This window comes from Pleurodeles waltl, chromosome 12 (assembly GCF_031143425.1).
Source record: "Pleurodeles waltl isolate 20211129_DDA chromosome 12, aPleWal1.hap1.20221129, whole genome shotgun sequence".
Lineage (NCBI taxonomy): Eukaryota > Metazoa > Chordata > Amphibia > Caudata > Salamandridae > Pleurodeles > Pleurodeles waltl.
Genome location: NC_090451.1, coordinates 509,053,910 through 509,068,226, shown reverse-complemented (window position 1 = coordinate 509,068,226; position 14,317 = coordinate 509,053,910). Strand labels below are relative to the sequence as shown.

The 14,317-nt window shown below is 43.2% G+C and overlaps 1 protein-coding gene across 1 annotated transcript in view; it reads left to right on the top strand.

Annotated features, from left to right (window-relative positions):
- The window catches only part of LOC138268004 (endonuclease/exonuclease/phosphatase family domain-containing protein 1-like), a 100,468-nt gene extending 86,151 nt beyond the window's left edge, over positions 1 to 14,317 (top strand). The window contains exons 3-8 of the mRNA XM_069217311.1: positions 63 to 114; positions 1,190 to 1,294; positions 2,563 to 2,697; positions 10,043 to 10,157; positions 10,625 to 10,960; positions 11,802 to 14,317. Of these exons, the coding sequence (XP_069073412.1) occupies positions 63 to 114; positions 1,190 to 1,294; positions 2,563 to 2,697; positions 10,043 to 10,157; positions 10,625 to 10,960; positions 11,802 to 11,917 (859 nt within the window). The 3' untranslated portion in view covers positions 11,918 to 14,317. The remainder of the gene's footprint in view (positions 1 to 62; positions 115 to 1,189; positions 1,295 to 2,562; positions 2,698 to 10,042; positions 10,158 to 10,624; positions 10,961 to 11,801) is intronic.

Sequence of the window (14,317 nt, the reverse complement as noted above, 5' to 3'; positions counted from 1 at the left end):
GCAATCTGCCTGTAAAGACCTGCAGGTTAATTGATGTATTTCTTTCACCATTTCTTGACTAGGATTACATTACTAGCTGTACAGGAAGTGCTGGAAGAAGCAGCTCTAGAAAAGGTACAGTTGTGTATTTCAATGCTCTCATTGGATGTGGTTTAAAGAGGGGCAGAGAGTTGCATCAAGTAGTAACTTCAAATGCAAGCAATTTACATTTTAAGGTGGTAGGTTTTTTCAGGTGCTGGCTGTTGGGCAGAATATAGGCTGTGGCTTAGTGGTAGCAGAAGGTCTGTAAATCTGGCTGTGGGAAATGAAGTTATTCTAGAGAGGTGTAGGCTGGTATTAAGTATGATGGGTTTATGAATTGGGCCAGCAACTTGGTCTATCATCTAGTAAAGTAGTGACTTTGCTAATAGGAACTATATGTTTGCTTATGTGGTGTGAGTAGATGAAATTCCCATTGGTACTGGTGGATATCGAAGTGCAGCTCTGATTCCCAACTGCTACCATAGATTATGCTGAACACTTAAATTTTAACTATAAAACAGTACCAGTTAAACTGTTTATGTTACTGGATGTTAGATGGTGGTAATTTGTGTGTTGCTCAATTTGAGAAGCGGTTTGGTTGAAATTGTTGTAAATATCCCTTTTGTGTTATAGATTGCTGTCATGCATTTTTGAATCGTTATTTTATGTAGCAAACCTGAGGAGACGAAAAGCTTATTCACCCATGGTGTCTCTTGTCTGGATGTGGAGGACATACAGAAATAGTAGCCCACTTGGGTTGGCTCTTTATATATGGAATTAAATTGTTGATTCTATTGTGTAAATATGGAAAGGTAACTTGAATGTGGGAAAAATGGGTATCATGGCAGAGTTGCAGAGCGGGCATAGAGAGAAGTTCATGTCCATTCTACTGTAACTGTAACTTTTGGACAAGATGTTGTATAAGTGCTGAATGAAAATCCTTTGCTGTTGAATCCATGTTCTGTTGTTCACAGAGTTAATTTGTAAAAATGGGTGGCTCTTGACTGAAGTAGCTGTTTGGTGGGAGCATATCCGAGGCTCTAGTGTGTCTTCAGAATGACTGCAGTAATAGTGCACTGGTTGGACTGAGGAGCGTATTGTCATCTCTGGAAATGGCGCATGGAGATGTGGAGGGTAGCACTTTGATGATATATCCTTCTGCTTGTAGCTCTGCAGAGAGATGGAAACCCCTTCCCTCCCCGCCGTGAGAGACTGGCCCGGTCCTCGTGGCAGCTGGAGATACGTCATCCCAGATTGTGAAAATGAAACTCAGGTACTGTTGGCAACTCCCTTCATTCCTCGATTTGAGGGTGGCACTTTAATGCCCGCTGATGGGTGAGTACACGCCGAACAGAGGGACAAGAGAGGGGGAGAGACAGAGAGAGAGAGAGTGAGGGCGGTGAAGGAATACCAGTATAATGTCGCCCAGCTGTTTGATGCCCCTTGGGGAGGGCTGGATGTGCTAATCTTGGTGCTAAACTGAATCCCGTTGGCCCATACAGCTCAACTAACTCTCATTTGAAATGCGTCACACCCTTTAAACTCTGGCCCATGTTTATACTTTTTTAGCGCCGCGTTTGCGCCGCTTTTTGACTCAAAATCGGCGCAAACGTACCAAATACAATTGTATTTTGTAAGTTTGCGCCGATTTTGCGTAAAAAACGACACAAATCCGGCGCTAAAAAAGTATAAATATGGGCCCCTGTTTGTCCCGCCTAATAAATGAAATGCCCTTAACAGATTTCAGTAGGGTCACACTTAAATCTCCCTCCCAAAATTAATTCACTTCTATTGACTTCAGTAGGTTCACCCTATTCAAATATCTGAATTCACCCACGTTGGAAACCTTACAGTTGAATTAAATGATGTGCCTCAGTTCCTTAACAGTCAAAAAGCTGGAACTGTACAAAAAAGCTAACCCTAGCATCCCCTGCTGTCTTAAAGCCGTGATGTGTACATCTGATATGTGGCACAGGCACATTTCAAAGGAATGTGAGTCGCGGAAGTGGCGAGAAATCAGAGTCAAGATTTCAGTGAGAAAGAGTAAGAAGAGAAAGAAAGCAATGATTACGAAAACATAAGATAACAGTGCTTAATTTGCAACTCTGTGAGTGCAATGGCCCAGAAATAAGAGACCGAAAACGAAGGCTGCCTTAGTCCTGATTTCCCTCGTGCTTCTTTCTTCGCCAGCCTCACCTTACTGTCTCATTGTTTTCCTCTTGTTGGTTCTTTTTGATCCTTGCTTTCTATCGGACATTATTTCCCTTCCTTTCCAACCCTCTCTCTATTTTCTGTCTTTCTCTCTTTTGATCTAGGACAATGTCTGATGGTGAGAAATAAGCCATATAGTCTCGTACAACGGGCGCCTGTTCCCGCCACCAGCACAAATTAAGCACTGTTAACAGCCAAGAGGGAAAATGAAAGATGGTCCGTGGTGTGTGGGTTGGCAGTCGTGAGAAAAGGAAAACGGCAGGAAGTATCCAGTGAACGATAGGTAGACATAACATCTAAGCCTCACGTTTTTTTTTTTTTTTTTAACAGGAAGAGAAACGTGCTGCCTTCCTGTGGGACAGCACTTCCGGGCTGGAGCTAGTCAGTGTGGTCAACATTGAGATTGCGGAGCCAGGGGGCGTGCGGTGTCCGCAGGAATGCCAACCATTACTAGGGCACTTCAAGGTGAGATTAAAATGCTTTCTCTTTTTAGCGGTGCCAGTACCTGTCAGAGGTTCAAACTCCAACCACGCATGTAAGTGCTACAACCTCTCTCACTCACACCGACACCAAAGATAGTCAAAACTCAAACACTTTGTCAAAGGAAGAGAACATGATAAATCTCCCGCATCACCATTGCTCCACCATGTGGCTACTCGTGGAATAATTCAGTTTTCAGTTTATGTGGCGCGAACTCGTTCGAAATATATTGCAGCGCTTTAAGTGCGCACTAGCAGGGCCAGCTTTTGGGCGGTGCGACTGCACCGGGCGCTGCCTATGGGGGTGGGGGGCGCTGTGTTTAGCAATAACTTCCAAAACTTGCGATTTAAGAAACACCTTCTGAAAAGTTCCTTGTGCGTTTAACCTTCAAGAAACAATTAAAATGTCAAGATACCTCTTGTGATTAATGCCCCAGCTAGGGAGAGAGATGGGAGTTTTGTCCAATCAATCAATCAATCAAAAAAATGTGTAGAGCGCGCTATTTACCCTTGAGGGTCTCAAGGCAGGAGGAGGGAAATCAAGGCGTGTGGGGATGTCACTGATCGAACAACCATGTCTTGAGGTTCTTTCTCAAGAGCAGGAGGTCTTTGGTTTTGCGAAGGTTGGTGGGGAGGGAGTTCCAGGTCCAGCGGCAGCTTTGACTCAATATAGTAGCATAGAGGGTTAATATACCTGTTGCAAAAAACAGAACTATGGGGCATATTTAAGAAAAGTGCCACTTTTCTTGCACCCCTTAGCGCAACCCCTAACGCCACCATGTATGCATCATATTTAAAATACGATGCACCATGGTGGTAATTAGGGGATTAGCGTCACAATTTTTGACGATAGTCCGACGCTTTGCATGATTCTTGCAAAGCACCCAGAGGCCCATTGTAACCAATGGAAGCCTCCTTTTAATGCCTGCTCTGAGCAGCTGTTAAAAGTGCAGGAAAAAAATGACGCAAAGAAATCTGACAGATTTCCTTGCGTCATTTCTTTGCCCCCCCCTAACAGGGGGATGCCCCCTTTGCATACATTTTGCCTGGCGCAGGCATAATGTAGCACAAAGGGTTACAAAGTGACGCAGTGCACGCATTGCGCCTCTTTGTAAATATGGTGCAGCGTTTATGTCCTCCTAACGCCACATTAGTGTAAAACATTACACTAATGTGGCATTAGAATGGCACTAGGGGCTCTTAAATATGCCCCTATGGCAGTGCTTAATTTGTGCTTGTTGTTTCCGGTGCAGAGTAGCTGCACTTATTTTTGAGGGCCGGCACTTATTTTTCTGGCTCAAGCATTTAATGCGAGAAAAAGACACATATGGGAAAGAAGGAGGAAGAGAAAAACGAAAAAGCTTCACAATGGGAAAAAGCAGAAATCCGCAAGAGTGAGCTGAAGGGGCAGGGGGTTACTGTAAATGGATTGAAGAAGCCCGAGATGGCTTCAGGATTACGCTGCCTCTGTATTCCGTGTTCACACATTTAATTGCTAGAACCCGCATGTTTAAGAGGAGGTCTTTGGGCACCGGCACCTTTTTATTTACAAATTAAGCACTACCCTATGGGGCATATTTGAAAAAAGTAGCACTGCACACAATGCTGCGCCAATTTTCTTGCACCCCTTGGCACCCCCCCGTAACGCAACCATGTGTGCGTCATATTTGAAACATGGCGCACCATGGCGGAGTTAGGGGACTAGCGTCAGAATTTGTAATGCTAGTCCAGCGCTTTGCAGGATTAGCATACATTTTTTTAATGGTAATCCTGCAAAGCACCCAGAGGCCCATTGTAACCAATGGAAGCCTCCTTTCAATGCCTGCTCTGAGCAGGCGTTAAAAGTGACGGAAAAAAATGACGCAAACAAATCTGTTGGATTTCTTTGCACCATTTTCTTGCCCCCCCCCTAATGAGGGAATGCCACCTTTGCATACATTATGCTTGGCGCAGGCATAATCTAGCGCAAAGGGATACAAAGTGGCGCAATGCATGCTTTGCGCCACTTTGTAAATATGACACAGAGTTTTTGGCCTTCTAACGCCACATTAGCGTAAAAAAATGACGCTAAAGTGGCGCTAGGGGCTCTTAAATATGCCCCTATATTTTAGGTGGCTAGCTCAGTGGATTAGTAAAGCCATCCTTTACAAATGCTTTAAAACACATGAATGTATGTGAAAGTCGAGCGATGGAGAGATGAGGGGCACATTTGCCGGGTGGTAGTGAGTTAAACCAGGGAGGAAGTCAATGGGTGGGGGACGCCACAGTAAACTGTCACACAGGGTGTCACCAGTCCTAAAGCCGGCCCTGCGCACTAGTTACAGTGTTGTTGCATTTATTGACATTAATATTGGACGTAGAGATGAGGAGCAACAAAAGACAGGATGCGTACAGTTTAGATCTGGCATACCGTCAGCCTTAGCTTTTTCTCCAGCCTCAACTTTTATTTAAAAAAATCTTAATTAAAATACATGCATACGTGGGCTTTCTCTCAGCACTCTTCATCCATTGGTTTTCAAGTGGCATTGACAGCTTGCTTCTGTACACTACCACATGTAGGGTGGCCTAGTGGGTCAGCCCAATTTATCCATTTGTTGTCTTGCACTGAGTGTTCATGGTATTTTGCCTAGTGGCGGCTACTTGTCAAGAGGGTGGCGGGGGGGAGGGGTCTGTGGTTATTAAACAAAACTAAAATGTTTTTATACTTACCTTTTATGTTGGGAGAGACGGTTCCGGGTCTCCTTCCTACCCATCTCTTTGCTGACTCCCAGAAGCACACAGGCTTCCAGACTCCCCTCCAATCACGACGCTGCTGTCACCAGCATAACAGCAGCGTGGTGAATAGTCTGAGTGCACTCAGACAGGGAGTAAGGCCCTTTCCACTTTCTCCTCCCGGTGGATAGAGAATTGCAAAGTGCGAATGACTGTTTGGCTGGCCCATCACGGCCGGCCAAAGCATCATGCGCACTTATGTGCACGAACCACTCCTCCAGCTCCGCTGCGGTCTAACCCAGCTCCTGATTAAAAATAAAATGATAAGAACGTAGCATTGTTATCATTTTATGTTTCCCTTTCCTTCACTGCATAAAGCAGAGGAGGGGGACGCTCCTGTGCCTTAGAAGAGCCGCCACTGATTTGCCTGTGCACAGCTGGTTGATACGGAGTGCACTTTAGAGCCAGGGTTGGTGTGCCTGAGCTGCTGAGTTGCTCCTTTATTTTTTTATGTTTGCCTTTTTTACTGTATTGCATGTTAGCAGAAAATATATTTAAAAAAATGTGCACGTGCCAAAGCCAGGCCTATTGCCTCTGTCAGTGCTTGATTATTATAATGCAAGGCTGCTATGCCCGTCTTACAATACAAAATAGACTAATGGGGTCAAAGAAACCCATATCTGGAAACCAGACAGAGACCCTCTAGGTCACATGGCTTGTTTGCACCTTAACTGGGTCTGTTCGCCCGAGATTGGGACCCCATTTCAACCAAATGCAGGGCAACAGTGTCGATGTGATGCTTCTAAACCAAGATGTACATAACTTAAAAGGCCAAGCCTCCCAGTTCTAACCTGTGAGATTAGAAATGGAACGAGAATTCCTCTCTGCTAACCAAATGCTTCATAGGCAGTGCTTTAAATGGGCTGGTACTGAGTACGGCAATTTTTTATTTTGAGAGGGAGAGTACCTGCTCTTCTACAAAAAAAAAAGTATTACTTTTAATTGGAGAGTACCGGCACTTCTCAGAAACAAGCATGTACTCTGGTTCAGAGTACCTGCACTTCTATTTTTCCATTTCAAGCACTGTACATAGGGCTGAGTCTGCAAGAAGGGCACCCATCCAAAGATAGAGGAGTTTCTGGCCAGCGTCATTTGAGGAGCCAGGATCTCACCTGAATAGAGACTCTCATAGGACTCTGGCTATGAGATGAGTCACTAACACTTATCCCACATTCAAAATGCAAAATGGCAGATTGTTATTCACATGACAGCTCTCAAAACTCTGCATTATTAACAGTCTCCTAAACAATACCAATACCAATAAATAGAAGCATTGGGGTTCTTTCCCACGGTCTACATGCTTTACTTACCTTTGAGAGGCACTTTTATGTGATGCTGAAAAAGGGTGATGAAAAAAAGAATTCTGATGCATTGATCACATAATAGTCGTTTGTGGTTATTGGGGATGAAGCCCCGATAATGGTTCCTCTATTTAATCGAGTGTTAGGTGATTTGTAAAATGCAACATTTATCCACTTGGCGCCCCAGCGGACTCATCAGATAGACATAATATATCTTTTAATAGAAGCCAGTTTGTATTTCTCCCTAAAACAACAGGGTTTTTTATGTTTTGTGGAACTTTATTTTCAGTGTTTCCATGCTTTGGCACGGAGGACTGAAAATAAACACTACTTGCATCAACGTTTTTGACATTTTTGGTACAACTGCAAACACAAGGTCACCTGGTCGCCATGTTCTCTTTGCTATGTACCTAAATTTTATGCATTAAAGTCTAGGGCTTTTATTTAGAATGTCCTACGAATAATGCATAGGGTCTCTCTTTTTTTAGTGGGAAAAAGTGGAGTGCCAATTAGGCTGGGAAGACAAGGTTTTCTCTTCTTCGATAAGATCCGAGTACAAACTGTTGCATTTTGGATTTTTTTGAATGTGGACGTCTGTAAATCTGTTGGGAGTAGGCTAATGGCAACAAGACTAAAGCCAACACCACTTGGGCACAATGATAAAAGGCTAAGAAAGGAAAACTACATGAAAAACGCAACTGCGTGAAAAATGCGTGCAGTTGTCTTAGAGCTGGGAAAAACCTCATTGGAATGACTTTGTAAAGTGAGATTTTAAATTGACGCCTCCGTAAATCGAAACACGCAGATTTCTCGCAAGAGCAACTGTTTCTGGGCCTTCTCCAAGTGTAGCAGTCAATAATTCTTTAGACAGTAGGATAGGCATGCAACAACCACCTTCATTCTGGTCTTCTCGATAGTATGGTGTTGACATTCGATTAATCCAGCGCTGTTATAATGGCTAACAACATCTTTTTATGCTTTTTATTTTCTGGCTGTGGCTTGTCAATCAAGTTAGTGTCATCTGCACAAATAACAAAAATAGTGTCGTTAAAGGTAGTATATAAAGATTACATTTTACTGATGGAAGTGTAGAACCCCTTGGTACGCCGCGGTTGACTATAAGCTTCATGAAGCAGAACAACCACTCAAGATTTAAAGACCTTCCTTTACTGTTACATCTTCCTGAGGTTAATTGTACAATCTACACCATCAGTGTGGAGCTGTGTGACGTCCACAAGGGCTATGTTTGTGCTGTGGAAAATTTCGAAATAAAACTAATAGACATACAGTGAAAAAGTAGTGAGTTTCCTGAAGAGTATATTACAATCTCAGATCGCAGGTCAAAGAACAAGAATTGTGTGCCACCAAAATACTACTAGAAACAACAAGATGGGTGGAATGCTTGAATTAATCTGAGACACTGCCAATCACTTTGATCCGCATTCCAATCCATCGTTTTTCGCTCCCCATGCCACTCTAGACGGAGGCCATCGTTATGCAACTGACTCTGCTAAACATGGGACCATTACATCCCGAACTGCCAGGCGAGGCCCCCCTCCAGATGTGAACACAAGTAACCCCAAACCGGTTTGTGCATCTTCAGTAGGGTGTATTGATGGACAACTCCAGTCTGAGACACCATCTATGGGCGCACCTTCTATTCGTAGCACTTACTGTGTCCAGTTGTTAATAGGACATCTAGGTGGGAAGTCCTGTCAGTACCACAGCACGGCAACCAAGCACCAGTTCTGGGTGCTGCACACAATCAGCGGAACTCTGTAGCACCATTCAGTTGAATAATGCAGCCCCATGTCAGATGTCAGCGGTGGGTAATTTTCCTTTTATTTAGAAACTCCACCTCAATAATCATTCTTCTCGGTTTTGAAGACAGTCTTCCTACTTATTATTTTTGTCCTTTCTTACGTCTTTCACCTATCTACTTTTTCCTTTTGTTTTCTATCAGCTTCAGTTGTGATAAATTATATTACCATGTATGTTGGAGAAACAGTTTATAAGGAAACTGCCACCCTCTCTCACTTTGAATTCATAAGTACCTTAAACTAAAATGGTTTGTATGCAGCACATTTTGTGTCTCTCTGTATATAGCTGTTGTACAAGTTCTGCAGTCATTATACAGGTAACTTCGGGCCAGATGTACCATCACGGCCCATTGCGATTCGGTAATAGCGATTTTTAAGAAATCGCTATTACCGACTCGCAAAGGGCCATGTATCACATTTGCGAATCGGTAATAGCGATTTCTTAAAAATCGCAAAAGCTATTACCGAATCGCAAATTGCGATACCGGCCCCATTCGCAGCTATGGGCCTGTTGGCCCATAGCTGCGAATTGTTTGCATTTCCAAAATTGCGATTTCTGAACCAGAAATTGCAATTTTGGAAATGCAAAAGGCCAGGGTGCTGGGGGCCTAAGGCCCTCTCTCCTGCACCCCAAAAACTTTTATTTTTAACATGTAAGGTACACACATGCCAAAAGGGCATGTGTGCTTTACATGTTTAATTTAAAAATGCAGTTTTACTACATTTTTAAATTTTGCACCAGGTTGCAAAGCAAGGTATTTTGCAAGTGCAAAATGCAGTTTTTGGAAAAATCGCAATTTGCTATTTTTTCCAGCATAGCCTTGCGGCCTGGAAATTGCGAATCGCAAATTGCAACTCGCAATTTCAGGGTCGCAACGCAAGAAATCACAATTTTAGCGATTTCTTATTTGTGGTCTGCGAATGCATTTCATGCATCGCAGACCACTGTTTTGCACTCGCAAACGGCCGAATTTACTGATTCGCACCGTTTGCGAGTGCAAAACTTTTTGATACATCTGGCCCTTCGTGAATTATTTGGTTAACAATGTTTAGACCTGGAGGAACATTTGTTTTCCTGGCAAATGTAAAAGCTGCACATAAACGTGCTGAGTAAGCTGGATAAAATCATATATAGCGCCCTCAAAGTAGAAGAAACCGAGTATTCACATGAGAGTAATCAAAATGCCGTGGGGTCAACAAGACCACAGACGTGCACCCCAAGCCCTTCTCTAACCTGTACATATAAATATACCTACGGTGCAGGCAACTGCAAGAAGTTATCCACGTGTGATAGTTGTTTGCATGTTATAAGTGGTGATGGGAAACATTCTAATAGACAAATATACTGCAGTTACCTTTTGTCTGAATTAATTGACTTCTGGACTGCTGAATTTAGATGTCAACATGCACCTCTGAACAATTGTTTTGTCCTCCATAGGTGGAAAAACTGGACTTCAAACTGTTCAACGTTCATGTGAAATATTTAGGGCAGGTCCCAGAAGCCTCCTCCCACGTGGCTAATCGGCTAGAGTCCCTGAGGTCTCATCTGGAAGGTGAGCAGAAGGGTCTCAGAAGTTCTACTTTATACACAACCCCTGTCGGCTGAGAAGCATGATTCCTGACTGGGTTTTGGACTTTCACCTGTGGTTGTTGATGAACGGAATTTGTTTCCGAAGGGAGAGAGGTCCTGATAGTGTCCTGACCGAAGGTGTTTAGACTTGTCTTGTGCCCCTGTTCCCCATTGAGCCCTCCCCCAAGGTATGATCTATGATGTAATGTTTTGTGCATTGTAACGTGTATTGGAGGCTGAATGAGCAAGGGAGATATTGTCACAGCTGATGGTAACTACGCTTTCACTTTTGGTAACCTGTGTACTGTGGTTACCTTAGTTAGCTTTGAGGGCTATCCATGAGTTCCCTGGAGCACATTCGACAGAGACAGAGGTTACATTGACTCTTGGTAGTGGGTTCCTTAATGTTTTTTTGCACAAACCCAGCAACTCCCTTTCTTTTGTTGGCAGATGGCCCTCAGCTGTTGGCGCTGGGAGTTTTCAGAAACGAGTTGGACGTGAAAAGCTTGAGCTTCCTGGAAGGTTGTGGGTTCAGTTGCTGCATCCCCTCTAACACCATCTCCAAAGACACAGAAGATCCACTGTCACAGAGAAATGGGCCTACTGAGGTCACATCCACAGAGAAAGGACGTTCCTTTGGCACAAACAGCCCATCAGGAGAGCCCACGACTCAGGGAGAGATTGTAGGCCAGAAAGTTTCACCAAATCATGTCAGCAGTAGAGGTACCCAAGACCCTCCGCTGAACAGCATGTGGTCCAGCAGCACAATCCAAGCCTTAACTACAGGTAACAGAGCAATGGTATCTTGGTCGCTGCAGGCTCAGCTCACATTATAATATCTGTAGAAATGTTTGAGTTATTTAAAAGTAAACATGAGGTAGTAAAAGAAAGACATACAACAAGATCCATAGAACTTTAACAGGGAAAGAAGCGGGGACATCACAGAAAATATTTCCCACTCTTAATTTTAGTTATATGTCTTTTATATGTTGTGCTGTTATTGCCCTAGCTTTAATGGATTTAACAAAACGCTGGAACCAGAGTTGGGGAGACAAAAACAAGTTAAAGATGACAACAGGAGTAAAAGGGAGGAAGTAGATTGAAACATACTATGCAAAACTAAATAGTGGTGATAGAAGGCGCAGGAGAATAAAAGACCCCTGAAGTTAGATGATAGGATAGAGTCTCAGACTCAAAGTAGAAAATGCGTATGGGTGGGTCAGTCATAAAGTATAAGGGTAAGAAGTGAGCAATACTTAGTTGAGAAGATGACAAATGAGAGTAGAAACAGTGAGCATAAACAATGGAAGTGACGGAGCCGCAAAGCTAGAACAGGGTGTCCACTGCTGGGCAACAGAACTGGAGCTTTTCTAGTGATTACTGTAAATATGTCCAATTTAGAATCATTGCATGTACATTTATTTCATGAAAGTCAAGAGAATCTGATATGGTTCCACCCTTGTGGATGATCCCGTATGTAGATAAGAGTTGTGAAGAAAGAGGGGTGAAGTGGGTTGTTGATAGCAATTATGGGTGGGATTTAGCAGGGAAAAACATCAATATGGAGACAGGATTAGGAAATGTGATGGCATTCCAGCTACTTAACTTCTCTTCTCTTTCACTGCAGGACGTTGGGGGGTCATCCAGAATGGGCTGGAAATCCCACAACCACGATGCGAACAACTGCACTACCCAGACATTTCACACAGCCGTTTTCTTTGGGTGGAGCTTTACAAAGGTTGAACCCATCACAGACAGGTGAAGTGGCAGGGCCACCCAAACAACCTCCAGAAGCGGGAAGGCCCGTGGATCTGGGATATCCTTCCCTGACAGCTGCAGGACAGACTGATGCTTCAGTAACTTGTGGAGGACCTGGAGCTCACTGCATCACCCAGCCAAAGGTTGGCCAAGTGTGTCCACATTTGCTGATGTGCAAAACCAGCAGGCGGCTACCACCAACCAAAGGAGACTAGAACAAAGGTTTAAAATGGAAATAAACTATTTTTTTAACAAAAAAATACACATTTAAAAGATGAATACTTTCTATTGAGTGACTGACTAATAAGGATATAACTAACAGTGAGACAAATAAGGGGTGTGACACAGGACTTAATTGCCAAATAACATCTGTGGATGGAGCAGTGCTCTATTACAGAGGCCTGGACTGGATTAAACAAGGTTCCTTCAAGTGCTGGGTTCCACTTTATTCATAGAGCAGGTACTCTATAAGCATAGGGGATGAAGTAAGAGAATGGGTGCAAAACTGAAGTCCAGGATAGATGAAGAAAGGGAGACCCTTCTGTACAAGCGGAGAATGCAAGGTCCCTCTGTAGAGGAAACAACTGCTCGCTCAGGGACAGGTCTTTTCTCCACTAAACGAGTCACAGACACGTAAAAGTAGGGTAGCAGACCGAGAGACAGTGGATCGAGTATACAAAGTCCCTTGATGTTAGAGCTGGCAAGTAAGAGCTAGGTGCAGGACTAAACAAATAATCCATAAGAGGACATAGCTTCTCTACGGAGCTCACCTCTGCAAGAGGGAGCAGTGGGGTTAGTCTGCTGCAGCACTGGTGGGTCTTTCAAAGGCTCCTTACTGGACAACCTTCTTCTTCCTTGGGGGAAGGAGTGCATATGTGAAAGTAAGAGGGCAGACCAAAAACCGAAGGATATTAAATATGAGTGCTGGCAGGGCAGGAATGGTCTTCAGCAGTACAGGCCTTCCATCCCAGGAAAGGGAGCCTCCAGGGCAAAGTCAAAGAAAAGACAGGACATCCACATCAAAGCCCAACTCGCCTCTACTCCGTAGACCCCTTTTAATGGAACATGCAGTGTGATTCCCAAAAATTATTTAAAAGTTTGAACATCTTTAGCAACGCCGTCTGGGAGAGGCTCCAGCTTCTGGGTCTGAGTGTCATGTGTTTTTTTTAACCTCCTTGTGCCATGTGTTTGAATCATTCATGTATCCATGCTTCTCTTGCACACTCTACACCTTACAGCTATTTGCGTGTAATTAAGGGACGGATGTACAAAGGGTTTTTGCGGCTGCAGACCCTCTGATTCAGTAAAACTCAGGGTGTGCACCTGCGTAAACCCTGTTACATCTATACTAACAGTTAGTTTGCAAGTCGGAAAAGACTTCACGAATCACTATTTGGAAGCGGCATGAGTCGGAAACTTATGTATCAATGGTTTGCAACCACAACTCCATTCACAATCCGTTCATCAGTTATTGCCTCCTGAATTGGATTGGTAACTGATTTGAACCTCTTTCCCTTTGGGATACTGAGGTGCAACTTTGGAGGAAGGTGGGGGGATGGGGAGTAAATAGGAAGATTCAGGGGACCATTGCAGATTCTCACGTCCACTCAAATTGTGTTATATAACGAAAAGTCCCCACAATAGTTAATATTTATAAAATAAATTTGACTACAGTACCATAATATGTTAAAATACTATTTTAAAACTGATAGAATTAGAGGTAAGTCCTGGGTACAATCTGAAAGTACACATGTACTCTAAAGTGCCTTGTCTGGTGACTATATTCATGCTCTCTTAGTCACAGAATATTCTCTTGATTTCAACATTTAAACGGTTAGCTCATAAGGCACAGGCTTTCCCAAGGTACTCCATGATGCCTACCTTTGCTAATACAAAGTCACATCAGAGGAGTTGAACACTACAAGGGAACACTCAAGGAAACGACAAAGTAACGTTTCTATTACTACTGCATTTGGTTTGAATAAAATGAAAAACGTTCTTGGTTATTATGTTTATTGATAACTGGCAAAAAATTTCTGGGGAAATTTTAGTACAAAGATATTAAATTGGGCCAACCCAGGTGAAAACCAAGCTACTGGAAAACGCAAAAGGTAATTAATTTGGGGTCTTTGTGTTTGTTTTGTTTTTTAAAATCAGATGTGCAACTGAGAATCAAATGTGTCAGTTGAAAATTGGGAAATAGCCTATTTCGAGTATTGTGGTTATTAGTGGAGTACAGGCTATTAACACGATTTGCACTTATGACCCAGTTTAAAAAATAATTCTAATATAGCATTTGCGGAACAAATTTGTCTACTTTGAGTATTATCCAATTTCGTTCTTATGTGCAAGGTGTTCTTGGAAAATAAAAATAATTTTCTCTGA